This window comes from Heptranchias perlo, chromosome 4 (assembly GCF_035084215.1).
Source record: "Heptranchias perlo isolate sHepPer1 chromosome 4, sHepPer1.hap1, whole genome shotgun sequence".
Classification (NCBI taxonomy): domain Eukaryota; kingdom Metazoa; phylum Chordata; class Chondrichthyes; order Hexanchiformes; family Hexanchidae; genus Heptranchias; species Heptranchias perlo.
In genome coordinates this window covers 35,199,469-35,223,559 of record NC_090328.1, presented here as the reverse complement: position 1 = coordinate 35,223,559, position 24,091 = coordinate 35,199,469, and the positions used below count along the sequence as shown (strand labels likewise).

The window sequence follows — 24,091 nt, the reverse complement described above, 5'->3', positions numbered from 1 at the left end:
GTAATGTAGGGAAATGAGGCAGTCAGTTTGCCCACAGCAAGGACCCACAAACAGCAATGAGATACATGACCAGATAATCTGTTTCAATGATGTTGGTTGAGAGATAAATATTGGCCAGGACACCAGAAATCCCAGCTCTAATTCAAATATTCCCAAGGGATCTTTTACATCCACCCAAGAGAGCAGAACCCAGTTTAACATCTCATCCGACGGCACCTCCAACAGTGCATCACTTCAGCACTGCACTGAAGTGTTATAGGCTGGATTATGTACTCGAGTCTCTGGAGTAGGGCCTGAACCCACAACCTTCTGACTCAGAGGCGAGAATGATACCAGAGTCATGGCTGGCACCTAGTATACATCATTTGTCATCCTTCATGAGGCTATCCATCCACTATATATTAAAGATAGTGAGTGATGTCAAATTTCTAAAGGATCTGTGGGTGGCGATATAAACATAAAGTTACGTGTCCAGTTGATTACAATAGACTGGAACCTAACGTAACTAACAGTCGCTAACCAAATTCACAAGGATCCCAAGCATCAGCCTTTGTGGTAAAAATAAAGTTACCAGAAATTCATTAATATTTCAAGACAGCACGAAGATTGTCTCACTCAGCTGATGTATTGGCAAAATCCCCTCTCCCCGAGCCCAATAAAAAAAAACAGAAAGCAGAAAACAACATATTTCCAAATGACGACAAACGAACCGAGGCCGAGTAAACCGCACCCATCCGTTGAGCCATAAAGCAGCTTCGGCCACCGTACCCTCTGCTGTGCAAGATTTTGCCCCCTTCTCCCCCACCGAACAAGTATTCGCCCCCTTCCAGATGAGCAAGAATTTGGCTTTAACCCTCCCAATCCAGCACCTTTTTTTTTATTTGTTCATGGGATGTGGGCGTTGCTGGCGAGGCCGGCATTTATTGCCTATCCCTAATTGCCCTTGAGAAGGTGGTGGTGAGCCTTCTTGAACCGCTGCAGTCTGTGTGGTGAAGGTTCTCCAACAGTGCTGTTAGGAAGGGAGTTCCAGGATTTTGACCCAGCGACGAAAGAAGGAACGGCGATATATTTCCAAGTCGGGATGGCGTGTGACTTGGAAGGGAACGTGCAGGTGGTGTTGTTCCCATGTACCTGCTGCTCATCCTTCTAGGTGGTAGAGGTCGTGGGTTTGGGAGGTGCTGTCGAAGAAGTCTTGGCGAGTTGCTGCAGTGCATCCTGTGGATGGTACACACTGCAGCCACTGTGCGCCGGTGGTGAAGAGAGTGAATGTTTAGGGTGGTGGATGGGGAGCCAATCAAGTGGGCTACTTTGTCCTGGATGGTGTTGAGCTTCTTGAGTGTTGTTGGAGCTGCACTCATCCAGGCAAGTGAAGAGTATTCCATCACACTCCTGACTTGTGCCTTGTAGATGGTGGAAAGGCTTTGGGGAGTCTGGAGGTGAGTCACTCGCTGCAGAATACCCAGCCTCTGATCTGCTCTTGTAGCCACAGTATTTATGTGGCTGGTCCAGTTAAGTTTCTGGTCAATGGTGACCCCCAGGATGTTGATGGTGGGGGATTCAGCGATGGTAATGCCGTTGAATGTCAAGGGGAGGTGGTTAGACTCTCTCTTGTTGGATATGGTCATTGCCTGGCACTTAAGTGGCAAGTAACATCCGCGCTAGATATGAGCCCAAGCCTGGATGTTGTCCAGGTCTTGCTGCATGCGGGCTCGGACTGATTCATTATCTGAGGGGTTGGGAATGGAACTGAACACTGTGCAATCATCAGCGAACATCCCCCTTTCTGACCTTATGATGGAGGGAAGGTCATTGATGAAGCAGCTGAAGATTGTTGGGCCTAGGACACTGTCTTGAGGAACTCCTGCAGCAATACCCTGGGGCTGAGATGATTGGCCTCCAACAACCACGACCATCTTCCTTTGTGCTAGGTATGACTCCAGCTACTGGAGATTTTTCCCCCTGATTCCCATTGACTTCAATTTTACTAGGGCTACTTGGTGCCACACTCGGTCAAATGCTGCCTTGATGTCAAGGGCAGTCACTCTCACCTCACCTCTGGAATTCAGCTCTTTTGTCCATGATTGGACCAAGGCTGTATTGAGGTCTGGAGCCGAGTGGTCCTGGCGGAACCCAAACTTTCGGGTCTTTCCGGATAGATGAGCCGTTGCCCATTCTATAATTATCTTGGTGATCTTGTGAATAGTGAATGGGATCTTTTACATGCACCTGAGCTAGCAGATGGAATCTTGGCTTAACGGATCATCCCTCCTAATCTCCTCCTCCGTGGCTCAGCATCTATTCCTTTTTATTAGAAATCGCAGGCATCTCACTGAATTCTTTAAACGGGTGCTGGATAAACAATTCCTCCCACTACTGACTGGAAAAGCATCAATACAATTCAGGGAGGGGGCGGGTTTCATTACAACAACCAGGTTGCGAAAACAACTGTGTCATGAGAATGCCAGACTACTCCAGAACATAGACTGCGACCCCTGCCTGACAAAGCAAGTACACGAGTTATGTTTTGTCAATACTGAAGGTAGCCCTTCATATGGGAGTACTGTTCCTGAAATCTCTGATTACCACCCGAAGTTTCTTGTGCAAGTTAATTTATAAAATGTTCTTTAGCAGCACCATAAAGGTAGAAAAATTCAAGTGCAAAATAAAACAGGAACAAAAAAACACAACTTGCATGTATAAAACACCTTTAACATAGAAAATACCCCAAATCACTTTAAGAGATGGGGGAGCAAGAAGAAAAAATAAACAGGAATAGTTAAAGAAACATATACCGAGCTACGGGGGCAGGGGGAATAAAAAGTTTGGTCAGAAAAAATGGGTTCAGGGAAGGATTTCAAAAGCGGAGAGAGAAGAGAAGGGGTTTAGGGAAGGTGTTCGTGCAGGATAAGATGGTTGCATTTTGGACCAGATGGGAAATCTATGGAGCCTGAAGACTTGCAAGGAAGACATTAAGTAAAATGAGTCTAGAGGTGATAAAAGTATAGGTAAAGGTTTCAGATGTGCAAGGACTAATGTAGGTGCCGAGACAGACAATGTGGCAGAGGTGAAAATAAGCAATGTTGACAATGGATAGAATGTTAGATCTGAATCTCAGCTTGGGTCAAACAGGATGCCAAAGTTTTGCATTGTCTAGATCAGCTGATGAGGGGCTGGAGTCAGTAGCAAGGAGGTGGAGTTTGTGGCAGGTGGCAAAAATAATAGCGTGTGTTTTCTTGATATTCAGTTGGAGGAAGTTGTGACTCACCAATGACGATGTCGGACAGATACGAAGGTGGCTGTGGGGTCACGACAAGTGGTTGAGAGGCAAAGCTGGATATCATCAGCATGCACGTGAAAGCTGGCCCACTGCCTGCAGGTGATGTCACCAAGGTGCAGCATGTACATGAGGAAGAGGAGGGGATGGGGGTACAAGGTTAGATCCTTCGAGATCTCCAGGGTTGATGGTGCACAGCAGGGAAGAGAAGCACTGGCTGTGTTCAAATAGGTATGAGTGGAAGAACTCAAGAGCAGTGCCATGGAGTTGGACAACAGAAGAGAGGCAATGGAGGAAGATCAAGGTTCAAATGCTATGAAGAGATTGAGAAGGACAAGAAGGGATAACACACATTGATCTTGGTCACAGAGGATACCATTCGAACTTGGACTAGGGCAATCTCAGTGCTGTGAGCAAGGCAAAGCAAGAGTGGAGAGATTCAAACAGTGCGTTTTTAGGAGAGATGGACACAGAGCTGGGAGGCAGATAATACATGGGAGAGGAACTTGCTGGGAAAGTGACCAAAGACAGCTGCATGTGAAAGATGAATGTACACAATTTAGATGGTAGGTTCATTTATTATTTAGCATTTATTATTTTTTATCCAAATTCTGTTAACTTATCGCCCCATCAAGCACAGAAACTCCTCCCAGCAGTTTTTCCTGATGAGATCACCAGCATTTCCTATTTAACACATACATTAATTTGTATTTACTAAAAACCATGAAGTGGAGATGTACAGGTATCTCTATCTGGAAAACAGGAACCCTGCTGGACATCCTGGCTTTAGTGTATAGTCTTCAGCACAGGATACTGCAATTGTGCTTAAAATGTACAAGACATGAGGGGCACAGATAGGATGGATACTAAGGAGCTTTTTCCCTTCGTTGAGGGTTCTATAACAAGGGGACATAGATTCAAGGTAAAAGGCGGGAGGTTTAGAGGGGATTTGAGAAAGAACTTTTTCACCCAGAGGGTGGTTGGAGTCTGGAACTCACTGCCTGAAAGGGTTGTGGAGGCAGGAACCCTCACAACATTCAAGAAGCATTTGGATGAGCACTTGAAATGCCATAGCATACAAGGCTACGGACCAAATGCTGGAATATGGGATTAGAGTAGACAGGGCTGATGGCTGGCGCGGACACGATGGGCCGAAGGGCCTCTATCCGTGCTGTATAACTCTATGACTCTATGACTCTATGACACAACATTGTTCGAATAAGATTTAATTTTATTATTTCCAATGCTGGCATTTGCAATACATAATCTCAAAAACAAAAGTACTCGATTCACATAATCTCTGTCGGCCAGTAAAGTAAAAGGCCTAGATTATGCGATTCCATTGCAAGCAGGAAGAGCTCACAATAACTACACTGCAATAACATTATTTTAAACAATATAACCTCTCTCAAAATAAAGGCTTGCTATTGGTTTTAATCGTGTACATATTGCAGTAACTGTATAAATACGGTAAGAGCATTCTGCAACTGTGAATTTTTAATCAATAAAATTTACTCGGACAGAAAAGAAACAAGTGACCAGTTTGTGGCAGAGCCTATAGTTTATAGTGCAATCCAAAGTAAGACTTTCTAGGAAAGCCAACAATAGAAACAGAAAAGAGGAATACTGCCAGAGAAAGGACCCCATCATTTTGTTTGCAAAGCCAGAGAATGTGAAAAACAAAAAGTTGTGTGACAAATACCTGCATCAGCAGACAGAGATTAAACTTTAAAAATTAGTAACTATGCACAACCAGGCAAGTTCAAGCAGCTCGCCACATGGTAATAAAGCTGGCATTTCAAAAACATTAAGATGACTTTTTTCATGTATGAATATTAAAAGTTGTACCATTCATTTAAAACATTAGGTTATAAAAGATGTGCTCAGTGTTACCTTTTGAAATTCCAGCTATATTGGCATCCAATGTGCAGTAAACAGCAACAGAAAGAAAAGCACAATGCTGCAATCAGAGAAACATGATTAAAAATGCAGAAATGCGACATACGAAGAATTTTTTTTTTTGAAGGTCACTTGATTTAAAAAGCAGTTTTTCGGAAATAACTATCCTGAACAAAGTCTTATGTAATCTGAGCTGAATTGCACATAAGAAACATGTAATTGAACAACTGTTACAATAATCTTGCTGTCAAATGTTGATGTAACTGAAAATGTCATTCTTATCTTATTACAGGCTGCTGCAACCTCTCTGTTAACAACAAAAACACAGGAAGAGGTCTCTCCGGCGCAGATACTGCAAGACAAGAGCTGGATGGTCATCTGTAACTAAAAATTTCAACACATTTCCCAACTGAATTACTAATGGAGAGAAGACTCTGATAATCAAATTCTTTACCAATTCCTGAATACTCACATATATGGTAAAAACTGACCTATTGCCTGGTAAAGTATACATAGAGCTACATGATACAACCAAGTCAAACGACTTGCCAAAACACGGCAGTTCCGAGCTGTAGAGCAAAAATATATTCAATGATAAATCTCTGGAGATCTTCCCTCCATGGCCTCCAACCTCAGTCCCCCAACACTGCACAGCCCACTTCTACCTCCTTCCCAAGATTCACAAACAGGACTGCCCTGGGAGACCCATTGTTTCAGCCTGTTCTTGCCCCACGGAACTTATTTCCTCCTATCTCGACTATTTTTTCTCCTCTTGTCCAGTCTCTTCAAATCTACATCCACGACTCTTCCGACGCCCTTCATCACTTTAACAGTTTCCAGTTCCCCGGCCCTAACCGTCTCCTTTTCATCATGGACAGTCAGTCCCTCCACACCTCCGTCCCCCACCAGGACGGCCTGCAGGCCCTCCACTTCTTCCTTGAATGGAGGTCCAACCAGCCCCCATCTACCGCCTGGCTGAACTTGTTCTTGCGTTGAACAACTTCTCCTTTGACTCCACTCGCTTTCTCCAAATAAAAGGTGTCGCTATGGGAACCCGTATGCCTGCCTTTTTGAGGGATACGTGGAACATTCCTTGTTCCAGTCCTACTCAGGTCCCCTCCCTCACCTCTTTTTCTGATACACTGATGACTATATCGGTGCAGTTTCCTTCTCTCGCCCTGAGCTGGAAAATTTCATCAAATTTGCTTCCAATTTCCACCCTTCCCTCGCTTTCACATGGTCCATCTCTGACTCTTCCCTTCCTCGACTTCTCTATCTCCATTTCTGGGGATAGACTGTCAACCAATATCTATTATAAGCCCACCGACTCCCACAGCTATTTTGATTACACTTCCTCCCACCCTGTAAGGATTCTATTCCCTTCTCCCAGTTTCTCTGTCGCATCTGTTCTGACGATACCACCTTCCACACCAGTGCTTCCGATATGTCTTCCTTTTTCCTTAACCGAGGATTCCCCTGCACTGTAATTGACAGGTGCACGGTACATTGGCGAGACCATGCAGATGCGACAACGGATGAACGGACACCACGCAACAATCGCCAGACAGGAGGGTTCCCTCCCAGTCAGGGAACACTTCAGCAGTCAAGGACATTCAGCCTCCGATCTTCGGGTAAGCGTTCTCCAAGGCGGCCTTCGAGACACACGACAACGCAAAATCGTCGAGCAGAAATTGATAGCCAAGTTCCGCACCCATGAGGACAGCCTCAACTGGGATCTTAGCTTCATGTCACGCTACATTTAACCACACCAGCAGAAACAAAGTTATCTGTTTTTAATGCATCTGGTCATTCTCTCTCTCTCTGCCTTTCGGGTGTGTGTCTCTCTCTGTCTTTGTGTTCTGACCGTTTGTGTATTCAGTAGTCTGGGATGTAATATTTCTCTGTCTGAACACCATCCACTCCTTTGATTGCTTTGATTATATCTCTGCCGAGGTGTGATAACGGGCTGTTGGAAAGATTATCTGTAATCACCAGGCATTGTTCTCTGACTATATATGCTGTGCCTTTATGGAACCCTACACTCACCTGACTAAGGAAGAAAGCTCCGAAAGCTTGTGATTTCAAATAAAGCTGTTGGACTATAACCTGGTGTTGTAAGACTCCTTACATTTGTCCACCCCAGTCCATCACCGGCATCTCCACATCATGGCTACTCTGGCACCTCAGTCCTCGGCCTCTTACACTGTTCCAATGAAGCTCAACGTAAGTTCAAAGAACAGCACCTCATCTTTTGTTTAGACACTTTACAACCTTCCGGATTCAACATTGATTTCAATAACTTCAGATCATAAACACTGCTCCCATTTTTTTGATCAGCAAGTGCTGGTAATGGTTCTGCTGCTGCCATTTACTGCTACTCCTGATCAATCTTTTGTTTCTTAACCTGTCCCAATCTCCTTGCCTTGCACCATCATCCCTATCGTCATTTTATCTCTCATGCCCTCTCTCCTATCACAGACCTTCCCTTTTGTTATTTCGTTCCCTCCCCTCCCTCCCCCCTTTTTCCTGGCTCTGTACTTGCTCAAAAACTTTAACTCTTAACATCTTCCAGTTCTGACGAAAGGTCTTCGACCTGAAACGTTAACTCTTTCTTTTTTCCACAGATGCTGCCCGACTTGCTGAGCATCTCCAGCTTTTCTGCTTTTATTTCAGATTTCCAGCATCTGCAGTATTTTGTTTTTGATATATTCAATGATATTGATTTCCTCCTAGAAAAGAATAGGTAACTTCCCAGCCGGTAGTAATACTAACCCTGACTGCCATGCGGTAAACAGTAGTCCTGTGTTAAAACTGCATTCAGGAAGTGTTGATACACCATTTGCACATCCAACATAGATTTAACAAGGCAAAAATAAATCAACCTTATTTCTGAAAAAAAACTATGTTGATGAAAAATCCTAACCAGCAGATCTTCAATACCTTCGGAGAATACTATTTTCTTAGAATTATGAAGATGCATCTTGATCACCACAAAGTTGTTTTTCCCCCAATGACAAAAATGCATGGTCGCAACCTACATATCAAATTTGGTAGCCCTGCCAAACTTCCCGTTGCCCAACTTCAATAATCATAAGCTACCATTCAGTCCACATGGAAGAGAAATCGGGTGCTGTACTAATCAATTGCAATAGCAAACATCTGCTTTAATTCCCAAATGGGGATCAGGACAGAACATTTACTAACGGCAGTAACAAGCAGCATATGAAAACGAGGTACTCACCTGTGCGGGACGAGCAACAATCTGACAAATCATAGAATCATACAGCACTGAAGGAGGCCATTCGGCCCATCTTGCCTGTGCTGGCTCTCAAAGAGCTACCAATTAGTCCCACGTCCCTGTTCGTTCCAAGAAGGAAGCAGTATAACGTGGATAAATGTGAGGTTATCCACTTTGGTTGTAAAAACAGATAGGTAGATTATCTGAATGGTGACAGATTGGGAAAAGGAGAGGTGCAATGAGACCTGGGTGTCCTTGTACACCAGTCGCTGAAAGTGAGCATTCAGGTGCAACAAGCAGTTAGGAGGGCGAATGGTATTTTGGCTTTCATTGCAAGAGGATTTGAGTACAGGAACAGGGGTGTCTTACTACAGTTATACAGAGCCTTGGTGAGACCACATCTGGAGTACTGTGTGCAGTTTTGGTCTCCTTATCTGAGGAAGGATGTCCTTGCCATGGAGGGAGTGCAACGAAGGTTTACCAGACTGATTCCTGGGATGGCAGGACTGACGTACGAGGTGAGATTGGGTCGACTAGGCCTAAATTCACAGGAGTTTAGAAGAATGAGGTGATCTCATCGAAACATATAAAATTCTAACAGGACTAGACAGACTAGATGCAGGGAAGATGTTCCCGATGGCTGGGGAGTCCAGAACCAGGGGTCACAGTCTCAGGATACGGGGTATGCCATTTAGAACAGAGATGAGGAGAAATTTCTTCACTCAAGAGGGTGGTGAACCTGTGGAATTCTCTACCACAGAAGGTAGTGGAGGCCAAGTCATTAGATGTATTCAAGAAGGAGATAGATATATTTCTTAATGCTAAAGGGACCAAGGGATATGGGGAAAAAGCGGGAACAGGGTACTGAGTTAGACGATCAGCCATGATCAATCTGAATGGCCGAGCAGGCCCAAAGGGCCGAATGGCCTACTCTTGCTCCTATTTTCTATGTTTCTATGGGAGATTCTAGAACTAGGGGTCATAATCTCAAGATAAGGGGTCAGCCATTTAGGACTGAGATGAGGAAAAATTTCTTCACCCAGAGGGTTGTGAATCTCAGTCATTCAGTATATTCAAAACTGAGATCAACAGGTTTTTGGACACTAAGTGAATCAAGAGATATGGGGATAGGGCGGGTAAGTGGAGTTGAAGTAGAAGATCAGCCATGATCTTATTGAATGACGGAGCAGGCTCGAGGGGCCGTATGGCCTACTCCTGCTCCTATTTCCCCTTTTTAAGTAGAGATTCAATTCCCCTTTGAAAGTTACTATTAAATCTGCTTCCACCACCCTTTCAGGCAGTGCATTCCAGATCATCATAACTCGCTGAGTTTAAAAAAAAAAATTCTCATCTCCCTGCAGGCTTTTTTTTCACACTTATTTTAAATCTGTGCCCTCAAGTTACCAACCCTCCTGCCAGTGGAAACAGTTTCTCTCTTTTTACTCTATCAAAACCCTTCATAATTTTGAACACTTCTATTAAATATCCCCCTAACCTTCTCTGCTCCAAGAAGAACAATCCCAGCTTCTCTAGTCTCTCCAGATAACTGAAACCCCTCATCCCTGGTACCGTTTAAGTAAATCTCTTCGGCACCCTCTCTAAGGCCTTTCAAAATGGTGGCACCCAGAATTGGACACAATATTCTAGTCGAGGTCCAACTAGTAACTTAAAAGTTTAGCATAACTTCCTTGCTTTTGTACTCTTATGCCTCTATGAATAAAGCCAACGATCCCATATGCTTTTTTTTTTAAAAACAGCCTTATCAACGTGTCCTGCCACCTTCAAAGTCTTGTGTACGTTCACCCCCAGGTCTCTGTTCTTGCGCCCCTTTAAAATTGTACCATCTGATTTATACTGCCTCTCGTTATTTTTCCTTCCTTTTTTTTCCTTCCAAAATGTATCACTTAACACTTCTCTGCATTAAATTTCATCTGCCATGTGTCTGCTCATTTCACCAGGCTGTTTGTGTCCTCCTGAAGTCTGTTGCTATCCTCCACAATGTTTACTACATTTCCAAGGTGTGTGTCATCCACAAACTTTGAAATTATGCCCCCTATACCCTAGACCAGGTCATTAATATAGATCAAAAAGAGCAGTGGTCTTAATACTGACCCCTGGGGGTCACCACAGTATACTTCCCTCCAATCTGAAAAACAATCGTTCATTACCACTCTCTGCTTTCTGTCTCGCAGTCAATTTCGTGTCCACGCTGCCACTGCCCCTTTAATCCCATAAGCTTCAATTTTGCTAACAAGTCTATTATGTGGCACTTTATCAAACGCCTTTTGAAAGTCCATATACACAACATCAACTGCACCACCTTCATCAACCCTCTTTTTTATTTCATCCAAGAACTCAATCAAGTGTGTCAGACATGATTTGCCTTTAACAAATCTATATTGGCTGTCATTTATTCACCCATGTTCTTCCAAGTGACAATTAATTTTATCCCGGATTCTCTAGAAGTTTCCCCATCACCGGCGTTAAGTTGACTGGCCTGTAGTTATCTGGTTTATCTCTCGCCCCCTTTTTGAACAGGGGCATAACTTTTGCAACCATCCAGTCCTCTGGCACCACTCCCATTTCCAAGGAGGATTGAAAGATTGTGGTCAAAGTCTCCGCTATTTCCAACTTTACTTCCCTCAGCAACCTAGGATGCATCCTTTCTGGACCGGGTGACTTTTCTACTTTGAGCACTGCCAACCATTGTTTTGATGGGCTTGGGCTTGGGCTTCCAGGCTACCGTAAATTTCTATACCCTGATAAAACATGCCTATACCTGTTGCTCCCGTAACTATGGAGTTTATTGGGTGATTTTGCAACTCCTATGAATATATTTTTGCTCTACTGTTGGCAACTACCTTGCTTTGGCTGCATCATGTGGCTCAATGTATACTTTACCGGGCAATAGGACAGTTTTTAAACCATATGTGCGAGTATTGGTAAAGAATTTGATTATAAGGCGGGTGCAGACAGAAAGATCAGTAGTTTACCAGCAAAATGACAAAATTAGCAGGGTATACGTGGAAACGAAGTAGAAAGATTAATACACTCCCAGTTAACTAAATAAGAAACACCAGTCAAGTCTAGCCCTTCTGAACATGCACCTCTATCTAAATTCATTCAGTAGTGTGAGGACATTAAATTTTCAGATATTGGGATCATAAATCCTCAAGGCATCAATAATTTATATGAGACAGAGAGATACAGAAAATTCACCTCCATTCACTATAAACTTAACTTCTAGATGCAATATAGGCTGGAAGGAAAAAATAACAGGTTGTAAACTCAGATGCATTTCGTCTCAATTTGCAATGTGCACAGCACTGACATCAGGGTTAGAGTATAGTACAATTATCGTGTCGTTGCATGTAAATGGGATTAGGCAATTATCTCCAGAGCTACTGTCAGAATGTAAAATATGACAAGTATACCTCAAATTATTAAAAACCAACTCCCAAGACTTCAATGCAAGTCATGATCTATCCTTTGGGGATCCCCGATTTGGAACATTTGGAAGAGGTATAGAAGTCTGGATAGGACGCTCATTAAGAATCCTGACATTTTCCAGCTAGGAGAATGTCAGTGATGTCAGCAGGTCAGGTCCTCTGAGATGGTGTTAGGAAAGTCTCCTCCATAGAGCAGAGTGTTCAGGAATTATGTCAACCCTGTGTTCCTAGGACTGCAATAACTGGCATGTCCTCTGCCCTGGAGTATTTTCTTTTGTATCAGCCATCTGTGTAGGCTAAGATGTTGAGGACTGAAATGAGGGGATCAGAGGAGCTTATTGTCTGAATATTTTGTGTTCAGCACTATGACATACTGGTCCTATGCATATTGGAGCAGTGCAGATCCCTTACAACAGGGGTGTCAAACATACTGCCCAAAGGCTGGATTCAGCCTACAGAAGTTTCATTCGGCCCACAGCATGCTGTGCTTAGCGTGGCCAACTCTCCCGGAATGGGACACGAGTCCCTCGAGCACTGCTTCTAACAGCCCGGTAGAACGGCACCTTTTAAATGTAGGGCCACAGCTGCAGCAGCCAGTTTGCGCACAGCAAGATCCCACAAACAGCAACGTGATAATGACCAGATCATTTGTTTTTATGATGTTGGTTGAGGGATAAATATTAGCCAGGGCACTAGGGAGAACTCCCCTGCTCTTCTTCGAAATTTTGACGTCCACCCGAGAGGGCAGACAGAGCCTCGGTATTACATCTCACCTGAAAGATGACACCTCCGCAGTGCAGCACTCCCTCAGTACTGTACTGAAGTGTCAGCCAAGATTTTGTGCTGAAGTCTCTGGAGTGGGGCTAAAACCCACGACCTTCTGACTCAGAGGCAAGAGTGCTACCGACTACGCTAAGGCTGACACCGTGGCATATAACACATTTGTAATCACTTTTTGAAGAGCATCTCACTCATCCATATATTCTTTTGTTTTTAAATGTTTGGAGCGATAGCGAGGTGGATGGAATAACTTTTTCAAAATGTAATGTGGTGAATGGATTTGGTTTTTACCTCGTGTACATCATCCTGCATAGCGTACTTTGAAAGTCAAATTAGCCTTGGTTTTGAGTTGTTGTCTTGTAAGGTCCAGGTGTAAACAGTTTTGGAGCAGGTAATAAAAATCTGAATCCCACAGTAAAGTAGCAAAGTACAATATGTCAGAGTAGTAGCACACTACACTCCTGGCACTTCCCTTTTTTGTTTGGTTTGGAGGAGTAAGGAGCGGAGTTTGTGAAGCAAGATCATCCACAGCAGATTGAGGTAGATTAACTTGGGTCAAGTAGCCCAATAAGCCCACTCTTTGAAACAGAATCCAAAATTCATTTTGCATTTCCTCGTGGACGTGAATGGGAATCCCACGTTTGATTTGTAAGCAATAGATGGCTGTGGTGAAAGAATAGAACATTCGAAGACACTATGAAGCCATCCACGGTAAGGAATATGATAAGCGCACAGGAAAGCTACGTAAAGATAAATTTTCTGAATTAGCACCGTCGTTTAAACAGCAATGATCACAAAAAGCAGCAATCAATGTTTGCTAATGCTCGCCATGTAAGTGATACTGCTGCGCTACGTGATTGCCCACAAAATAGCTGCGTCATCAAATCCATTTTGGGAGGGAGAATGTTTGAAGAACTGCATGCTAAAACCTGCAGAAATAGTGGGGTGGAAATTCTAGTGTGCACCAGCGGTCTGAATGTTTGGGTGTTAGCCTAAAGTATTTGGTCAGTCTGCACTAACCCAACCAAGCAACAACTAGATAGACACTTTGGATCTTCCATTTTCCAAGAGCAGGTGCAGACCATGAAAAATGACAAAGCTCGAGCCACGGAACAGTTTAACAAAAAACTGTCCCCAAAACTATATAATTTGCTGAATGATGCACATTAACAGGCACATTGTGTGATGCAAACATCTCAGTAATCAACAAGTTAGACAAAAAAATTGCTGAACTGTGACTCAAAATACTGTCCAAAACACTAGGTTTGTGATGCACAAAGACCATAGAAACTTCATCTACGGGAAACACTCAGTTGATAACATTAGACAGCTCAACATCCTTCGCCCCTTTTGCTTGTTGCAGGAAGCTGTACTTACACTGAAAATGTATTTGACAGAGTGCAATGGGCCGACAGTGAGAGGGATGTGGTAGATTAAAAAGGTCTTCAGCAAAACCTTACTTAATTGATCGCCATCTATTACTCGAGTCCCAAACGTTCAGCCGTACCAGTAACATCCAACAGGGATACACACTCTCCACACACCCCCACCACAGAAATCTGATAATGATTTGATATAATAATAAGTGATATATTTTTACTTTTACAGGAGATTTTATGAAATGCCCTTTACACTACTCAGTATTATATATTACATAGAATATTTCCCGATTATCAGTTGTCAATAAAGGCCAAGCAATACTAGACCGAGTTGTAGAAACATCACTCACACACACTTTACTTAAGCATCATCATAGAAACAGAGTAAGCCTTTCAGCTCTTCCAGGCTGTTCCACCATTCAATTAGATGCTAACAAAAATCCATCAATCTCCATCTTGGAAATTTTAATTGACCCAACATCCACAGCCTTTTGGGGGAAAGAGTCCCAGATTCTCACTACCCTTTGTGTGAAAAAGTGTTTCCTGATGTCACTCCTAAATGCCCTAGCTCTAATTTTAAGATTATGCCCCCTTGTTCTGGATTGCCTCACCAGAGGAAATAGATTCTCTGTATCTACCCTATCGAATTCCTTTTTAATTTTAAAGACCTCTATTAGATCATTCCTCAACCTTCTAAGCTCAAGGGAATACAAACCAAGTATATGCAACCAGCCTTCATAATTTAACACTTTAAGCCCGAGCATCATTCTGCTGAATCTGCACTGTACCCCCAAAGGCCAATGTATCCTTCTTGAGGTTCAGTGCCCAAAACTAACCAATACTCTGTACAACTGAAGCATCACTTCCTCATTTTTGTATTACAACCCCCTTGAGATAAAGGCCAACGCTCCATTGGCCCTTTTGATTCCTTTTTGTAACCGTGCATTAGCTTTTAGTGATTTGTGGGCATGGACACCTAAATCCCTTTGCTCCTCGTCTCACCATTAAGAAAATATTTGTCTTTCTCAGATCCAAAATGGATGACCTCACACTTCCCCAATTTGAACTCAATCTGCCACATCAGACTGTCACACTTGATACATCCAATAAATAATTATTAAAAAGAAAATTACAATAGCTTTTGTTTGCAAAATGAGAAAAAAAATCATCACTACATTACATAAAAAACAAATCGCGGTTTGCAGTGAGTTTAAGGCACTAGTCCCATATTGTGGTTCTGCTGCTCTTCAGAAACCGGCCAAGCTTCAATTTAGTGGTTTAGGATATCACGAGAACTGAATCACTGCCAGTCACCTGTATTTATAATATTATTCCATTGTAATGTTTCCCTTTACTGTTGCTTTTGCCATGCTTTCATTGCACCAATTCATAAGTGGAACATCTAAAAATCGATGAGCAATGTAGTTAAAAGGGCAAAATGTATGGGCCTGGAGTATCGTCTGCACTTGCACCCAGTGTAACCTGGCCGCAAACAGATTAGGTGGCTTAAAAGATCGCAGAAATTTGGGCATGAATTACATGCATAACTACAATACATCCAAGTCTCCTCATCCATCAAACCCTTCGTCCAAATGAATCTCCACCCACAAAACTGACCACGCCCCCAACTCAAGTGCGAGTATGCTCCAATTGTGCTTGTTTGGGGTGGTCTTTCAACAGGGCAACCAGATTTTCAAGCACAGCGGAAAAGAAAGTAATTCTTCTGGTGTTTAACTGCAGTTTTTTTGAGCAGTTTTTGTAATGAGATCTGCTCTGTGTTTTCTGTTTTTTTTGCATAGATTTTTATGGCACAAGTATGTCATTAAAAATTGCAATGCTTTCCTGATTGTAGGTTCCTAAACACAATGTGTCTGAAGTGCATAAATGATGGTTAAATGAGTTGAAACTTAAATTTTCATGCTTAAAGAAGAAATATATACAGTGGGTTCAGTACTTTCCTTGGGCCCCAATTGCTTTTGCTGATTTATGCCCATATTAAGTCCAGCCAAATTTTAAACGAGATTCAGAGGATACTTGGGCGTGACGTGACATCGGCAAAATGGGCGCAACATTGGGCACATTTGCGGGTCTAACATCCGGGTTGCACCCAAGGAGGAAACACCAGGCCATGGAATGGAAGCAGAAATGGATTGGATTTACATTTACAGGCCTTAGAAAAGTGATGTTTTAATTGACTAACCTAAGCTGAGACTTGGTTTGATGAATCTTTCAAGTAAACCAATCTAAATACTGCTTTAAGCCTTTCACCACCATAGAACAGACATACTCTGTTGAACTAAAGGGACAAAGGTCAATGGCTATCCTATTTTTTTTTAAACGTCATCTGCTGCTCCTTTTCTTATGAGCGCTTCCAAATGGCTATATCCTAAATCCTGCCTACTTTGTATAGTGCCAGCTTGGCTCAGCTGTTTTCTGAGTCACTATTTACTCAAGCACATAATATTGGCAGACGCTTGTGCTGTGCTGAGGGAGTGCTGTATTGTCGGAGATGCTGTCTTTCGGCTTAGATGTTAAACCAAGTTCAGATGGATATACAAGATCCTATGGTGCCATCTGAAGAGGAGCAGAGAGTTCTCCTTCTGTTCTGGCTAACATTCATTCCTCAAACAACATCAAAAACAGAATAGCTGTTCATTCATTCTTTTGCTGTTTGTGGAGCATTGCTGTACATAAAGTGACAGCCGCTTACTACCCTTCAAAAGTAATCCACTGGTTGTAAAGTGCTTTGGGATGTCATGAAGATGTGATAAAGTACTACATAAATCGATGTTCTTGTTTAGTACTCTAAGTCAATAGTAAGATCAACCTTCTAGGTTTTAAAATAATCTATTAGTGGAAAATGACTGATATCCAAAATGTTGCATTTCTAAACAATGATAAATTAGACAGTATACAATTGCTATAACACATACCTGGAAATTTGTGTCCATTCAGTTGGAATAATGGACAGCAGAGAATTTTTGACTTCTATCAGAAACTGGAAGATAAAACAGGATTATTACAAGTTATTTAAATATACTGAGATTGCGGAACAACAATGCAACGGAAACTGCTGTTCCCTGCCTAACTAGAATCATAATTTAGCCTGGTTCAGGTGGTTTCTGTTGGTAACGGAACAACAGTTGGTGCTGCATTTACAATGTGTTACTGTTCTCAGATCAGAACCGTATGTACACTAACAAGTTGGATCTTCAATTCTCTTTTCAGAAGAGAGATCTGCACGCGTGGGTACACATATGCATATAGTTCTCTCCGAGCATTTAAAATGTAAAATGTTTGAAGACCATTGACAACAGCATCTAAATTTATCTAGTCATTTAAACTAACTGTAGCTAGCTTTAACAAATGCCCAGGAAGTCCAAGATTTCCTTCAACTTCCTGGGCACCATTTAAACGTGATTTGACACAACACTGAAGTTGCACTCCCCGCTTTCAAATTGGAGAAGTTACATAGGTTTACGCTAGGTTCTTTGAGGATGGGAGCGATGAGAGGAGGGGACAATGACAAGACCACAGTGCTAGGGAAATAAATCATGAAATAAAGAAACAGGGTGGTTGGTAAAACTACACAAACTAGAAGATCCCAGTTTCAATTCCTGATCCATGATGAGTTTGCTGAACTCAGCTGGGCAGAAGTATAGTGCTACAATTAGCTTCAATGTCCCGAGACTAGGGAGGAAGAAATAGGAACATAGGAACAGGAGTAGGCCATTCAGCCCCTCCAGCCTGCTCTGCCATTTGATAAGATCATGGCTGATCTGTGATCGAACTCCATATACCTGCCTTTGGCCCATATCCCTTAATACCTTTGGTTGCCAAAAAGCTATCTATCTCACATTTAAATTTAGCAATTGAGCTAGTATCAATTGAATTTTGCGGAAGAGAGTTCCAAACTTCTACCACCCTTTGTGTGTAGAAATGTTTTCTAATCTCACTCCTGAAAGGTCTGGCTCTAATTTTTAGACTGTGCCCCCTACTCCTAGAATCCCCAACCAGCGGAAATAGTTTCTCTCTATCCACCCTATCTGTTCCCCTTAATATCTTATAAACTTCGATCAGATCCCCCCCTAACCTTCGAAACTCCAGAGAATACAACCCCAATTTGTGTAATCTCTCCTCGTAACTTAACCCTTCAAGTCCGGGTATCATTCTAGTAAACCTACGCTGCACTCCCTCCAAGGCCAATATGTCCTTCCAAAGGTGCGGTGCCCAGAACTGCTCACAGTACTCCAGGTGCGGTCTAACCAAGGTTTTGTATAGCTGCAGCATAACTTCTGCCCCCTTGTCCTCTAGATATAAAGGCCAGCATTCCATTAGCCTTCTTGATTATTTTCTGCACCTGTTCGTGACACTTCAATGATCTACGTACCTGAACCCCTAAGTCCCTTTGGACATCCACAGCTTTTAACTTTTTACCATTTAGAAAGTACCCTGTTCTATCCTTTTTTGATCCAAAGTGGATGACCTCACATTTGCCACAGTTTTGCCCATTCACCTAATCTATCAATATCGCTTTGTAATATTATGTTTTCATCTACACTACTTACAATGCCACCAATCTTTGTGTCATTTTTTTAAAAAATCGGTCAGGGTTGCCACTCGAGATCACTATCCAAAGAGCCCTACTGGAAAATGTGCATATACAGACATCAGGAGGACATGGTCAAATAGCCTGCTAATACTCACTGTCAAGGCTTACTTGAGAAAAAGTACCAGAGGATGCTCAACATCCATGAAACAATGTTCCAACAAGGCATCACTGCCTCAAGGAGGAGGAAGAAAATTGGTAGTTGGAGAGAAAGAAAGCACTAAATGGTCTCTTTGCCACATATTCTGTGATAGAAACATCTATACAATATGAATAATAATAATCCACACTGCATAATATTGATTTTGAAATCTGCATTCAAACATCAGTCAAGTTCAGAAGCAAAATATAATTTCTTGTGTTGCTGGCTGGTCAGTGCAATCAATTAGCATGTAAACAGCAAGCCAGTGAGCAGCAAGCTTCTCTTAAATCTCAAGAGCATGTTCATAGTCACAAACAATATGAACTTTTATTATTAAATGTTGTGAAAGAAGATTGCATTGCATACTTTAAAGAATGTACTGCAGAATGCTTTTTTATCAATCCTTGCTGGATTTCGCTTTGCAATTTCCACTGCTTTTAATGTAACAAATAGAAATCAGTCAGCTTGTAGCTTTGTAGGATAAATTAGTGGGCATCCAACTTATCTGAGACCATTCTGTCTCACTCAAACTATAAAATCTTTGACAACTGCAACAAGAATCCAAACATAGGATTTCATGAAGCAATGAATCTGTGGTCTGAAAATACCACACCACTGAACATTTTCTATTTATTCTTTAACAGTACATAAAGCTGAAGAATTCAACATCACTGCTACAATATCATGAGTTTTTGTGAATCGAATTGCCCAGTGAATCCAGTACTTTTATTTGCAATTTGGTGGGGCGGGGTGGGGGGGGGGGAATAAACCGGGTCTCTTTGGGGCCAAGATGGATCCAGCAAGACACAACTGGGAACCATTCCGATTAAAGTTGACTCCCTACGCATTCTAATCAGATATCTGAGTTAGGCAGATCTGCAGTACTCGGGAATATTTGGTGATTGACCAGCCAGCCTGGCTCACTAATGGTATCTAGAAGGAGACAGGGGGGTGGGGGTGGGGTGCGGACCGGTCACTGTGGGATGGCATTCTTCCCATGGCTCCAAATAACTCTGAGAAGCAATGCCCCAGTTAGTCCGGTGGACTGTGCTTGCAGGTTGCCAATCTAAGGGTCTCGAAGCCTTAGCTTCTGTACTTCTATTTAGTTTGTAAAACCCTTATGCTCCAGTCATACTGTATCAAACAACGATGTATCTGAAGCATTTCTGGAAGTGGTGCAAGTGACGTATTATATTATGTGCTTACACCACTCTCAAATCTGGGTAAGCAAAGCTCCCTGCATACTCTCTCTACCAATATCAAATTGATGATTTGCAGTGTTACACTGTACCTTTGGCACTGATACAGTACAAAAGATCATTTCACATCAACACTAAAGTGTAACTGGTACATTATCTGGAATCTGGAACTTGAGGACAAAAGCCAGAGATGAGGAAAGGATGAAATAAAAACAGAAAATGCTGGAAATACTCAGCAAGTCAGGCAGCATCTGTGGAGAAAGAAACAGAGTTAACATTTCAGGTCAATGACCAGTTCTGGCGAAGGGTCATAGAGTTAATGTTTCACATCGATGACCCTTATCCAGAACTGGTCATTGACCTGAAATGTTAACGCTGTTTCTTTCTCCACAGATGCTGCCTGATTTGCTGAATATTTCCAGCAATTTCTGTTTTTATTTCAGATTTCCAGCATCCGCAGTATTTTGCTTTTGATAGGGATAGGATATTCAGCCCATCAAAGCTCACCTCTCTGGTACATTAACACTCTCATCATGGCATCCATCTGTATTTTAAATAACCCCAATATATTTACCTCCATAGACTTGCTGGGTAGATTGTTTAAACACTTATCACATTGTCTAAGGAAGTTGTGCATTCTTTGTCACTATATTCATGTATTGTGTGTTCATGCAACAGATTGTTGCTTTATTCGCTTTTACTTCTCAGATAGCAAATAGCTCTCTGCACACCATTATAAAAGGACATTGTTCAAAGGAACAAAAGCAGAACAGATAAAATATGAATTATTCATATTTTGTCATTTTGAAGTCAGCTCGAATTGGTAAATATTACAACTTTGAAGTTTGCTGAAAAGCATGATATTTGTACTGAACATTTTCTGCGAAGTACAGAAACAGAATAAATTCCCACATACAAATTCCAGAAAAACTCTTTTCCCATCAGTACTTATAACTACCGCAACCCCTCCCACATTACTGTTGGGTGGAGACCAGAGACCAATAAAGTAAGCACATCTGTGCACTGACTGTCTCAACAAATAGTACTAGGAGACAGAAGATTCCCATGGCAAAACGTCCTGACCTTTATCAGAACCTATCACCATCGTATGAAGTAACTAACACACATAACAACATTACTGTAATAGCATTTAGAGGTCCTGATGACCTTGGTTGTCTGAGATGTAATTGATGGAGTTTGCTGCGTGCCTCAGGAGACAAAAGATCAAGGAGCATTCTAGATTACTCAGACCAGGATGACAGTCAGAAATTTTTTTAAATTTCTTTGTTCTGCAGATATGTGCAATGCTAGCAAGGCTGCATTTATTGGCCGTCCCTTGTTACCACAAAAAGGTGATGGTGGATCGTTTTCCAGAAGTTATGTTACTTGTCTAAAATTGGGCATTGGGTATTAAGCGTCAACTGTGGATTGGAAGTTCTTGGCTCCTCATTTCTTCATATTTAATGTACAACAGCATACTACAATAGCAACAGGAAGCAAACACAACTTCATCCACAGTGGATTTATTGAAAAGAATCAGCAGAATCTTTTACCCTGATTAAGCTGAGCTCAGTTTACCTCTTGCCCCGAAACTGTAATATAATTGAAAGACGGTTTTTTCAGAATCAATCGGATCTCCCTGCGATGCTCCTGCAGTTGGGAAAGCACATCCTGAATCTCCTGCTTTCGCTGCTGAATTATAGGGAAGTCAGTGAGGTCCGTAAAGAGCTGCGTCTTATCGCCTGTCCTGCAAAGATGATCAGACACAGCTATGATAATGTAGTCATTTTTTTTTCAACGCTAGTGAAACACATGGAAAATGCATCAAACACTGAATAACTTCACTGTTGTGTAAAAATCTGCATGTCATTGAGTTTACAGCAGCTTTACCACGGCTCAGTCACAAAGAAAGAAATTCAAAGGATTTTTTAAAAAATGAACAAAGTTTTACTTATTCTGACCATTATTAATCTTATTTTAAATTTCCATTGTGATGAAATTTTTTTTTAAAGTAGCGTAGATTTCACCAGCGGGTTCTCTGCCAATTCAAAAGTTATTAGAGACCAAATGCTACTATTTTTAGCCATATGTTGTTAAGGAAACTGAGCCAGAGTTATTTTGGAAAAATAATCAGATCAAAAGATTGTGGGGGTGGGGAGGAAAGGAAAAGAAAGAGTAGCAAATTTCCACCCTACATTCAAAATGGCAGCCTTGGCACGACACGTGTTTATCTAAATAAAACTAAAATATTATGTGAAAAAGAAAATTAAAGAACTTCTGATTTTTATTGCTGGCAGTGAAGTTATATTAACCCTTACAGCTCTGTGCATAAGTCACGTTCTCTAGGTGTGAGCTCGCTACCATTGCCGCAGGCAAGTTAATTATAGAGGGGCTATCATTGAATGAGTGCCTACGTAAAAACCATCTTCAAAGCTGCCCTGATCATGTCAACCCTCAAACCCCTAGACCTCAACAGACTGAGAAACACCCTTTAGGTTCAATCTTCATAAATGAACAATAGAGGCAGAGGAAAACAACATATTTTAAACTAGAAAAAAATCTCAACGTGTTTCATGGAGCAGGATAAAGATGAAGGAGCCAAACTTTTGCAAGAGGTGACTGAAAGGTTGGAGAGTTGGTTTTTGAGGAGACATTTAAAAGTGGGAGGTAGAGAGGTTTGGGGAGGGAATTCCAGGGAATAGGGCCGAGGGGGCTGAAGTCTCTGTGGAGAGGAGGGAGGTGGGAGAGGATTGCACAAGGGAACGGAGGGCGCAGGAGGAAATGCAAGGTTGGAGAAGGTTGAAAAGCTAAAATGCAGTAAGGCCATGAAGGGATTTTTAAATGCGTATGGGGATCTTAAATTCGATTCATTGGGTTAGCAGAGAGCCAGTGTAAATTAGTGAGGACAGCTGACAGATAACCAGGGCTTAGTGAGAGACAGGATGCAGACAGTGGCGGGTTTTTTTGTGTTCAATGTACGTAGCCGTCAGTGCCAGGAAAATGAACACCTTTCCAATGTTTGGGCCTACTGTTGGGATAAAGCACTACCAATCAGATACAGCACTGCCAGATGCAGAACAAAGCTTTATCCACTCTGCTTCAACAACATGCCTCATTCACAATCTCAGGAAAGTACATCCTACTGAAATTAGACTAGTCAAAACAGCATTATATTTACCAAAGACTCTAGATCATATGAACATTGAAAAAAAAGGGAAAAATTTGTATCTCTCATTTTAGGGCACGTAACCGACGGCGTGTGCACAGAACCGGGAGGCTTGAGGGTGCTCCGAAATTGGGCATGGACCTCATTTTAGTAATTGAGGGGAGTTGCCGGTGCCTGTGGCACTTCCAGAGGTAGCTCACCGCTTTTCCGTGAACCAATTTGCCTCTCCGGAATCTGCCCTCAGATTAAGTCCCGGGAGAGGGGTGGGCTGGGGGGGGGGGGGGGGGTGGGGGGAGGGGGGGGGCGGGTGAGGAGAGGAAGGGGAACAAGAAGGGGGCTCACTACCACCTTCTCAAAGGGCAATTAAGGATGGGCAATAAATGCCGGCCTTGCCAGCGACGCCCACATCCCACGAACGAATAAAAAAATAAAAATCGCGGCTGGCAGCGGCCCTCAAGAATGCTGTGCAGCCGGAAGGAGCAGTTCTGCTCCTCCTGGCTCCACGTGAAAGTGTATTTTTTTTTAAAAACTTACTTTTTGTTGGCGGCTGCTTGTTAGTCCGCATGCACTGCACGAAAAGCCAGAGTGGGCAGGCCCAAATTCAGGAAGGGGACCTAAAAGAGGTGTTACATATGAGGGGGGGGGCAGTGGAGTAAGAGACTAACGCCTGTTTTAGGCAGCCGCCAGGGATGCTCGATGAATCATACGACCCAATATGGAGTCAGACGTATTTCAGTCATCTCTGAGGCGCGGGACCCAGCCCTGCAAAATTGGTCCCTTTTACCTCAGTTTTCTGCTGGAAAACGGAGTCATGAGGTCCAATTTCTACCCCAAAGAATCAAAATATTAAAAAAAGATTGCACTTCTCTTCATGCTCAATATTCACAACAAAGAAACGGGTTAATTCAGCAACACGTTTGCAAGGACTAAATCACACATATGGAATCTTTCCAGCT

General features: G+C 42.4%; 1 protein-coding gene across 1 annotated transcript in view; it reads right to left on the bottom strand.

Moving 5' to 3' along the window:
• The window catches only part of msh3 (mutS homolog 3 (E. coli)), a 292,863-nt gene that overhangs the window by 163,740 nt on the left and 105,032 nt on the right, over positions 1–24,091 (bottom strand). Inside the window, exons 15-16 of the mRNA XM_067982781.1 lie at positions 21,548–21,716; positions 16,953–17,017 (exon numbers count right to left, since the gene is read on the bottom strand). Coding sequence (XP_067838882.1) covers positions 16,953–17,017; positions 21,548–21,716 — 234 coding nt within the window. The remainder of the gene's footprint in view (positions 1–16,952; positions 17,018–21,547; positions 21,717–24,091) is intronic.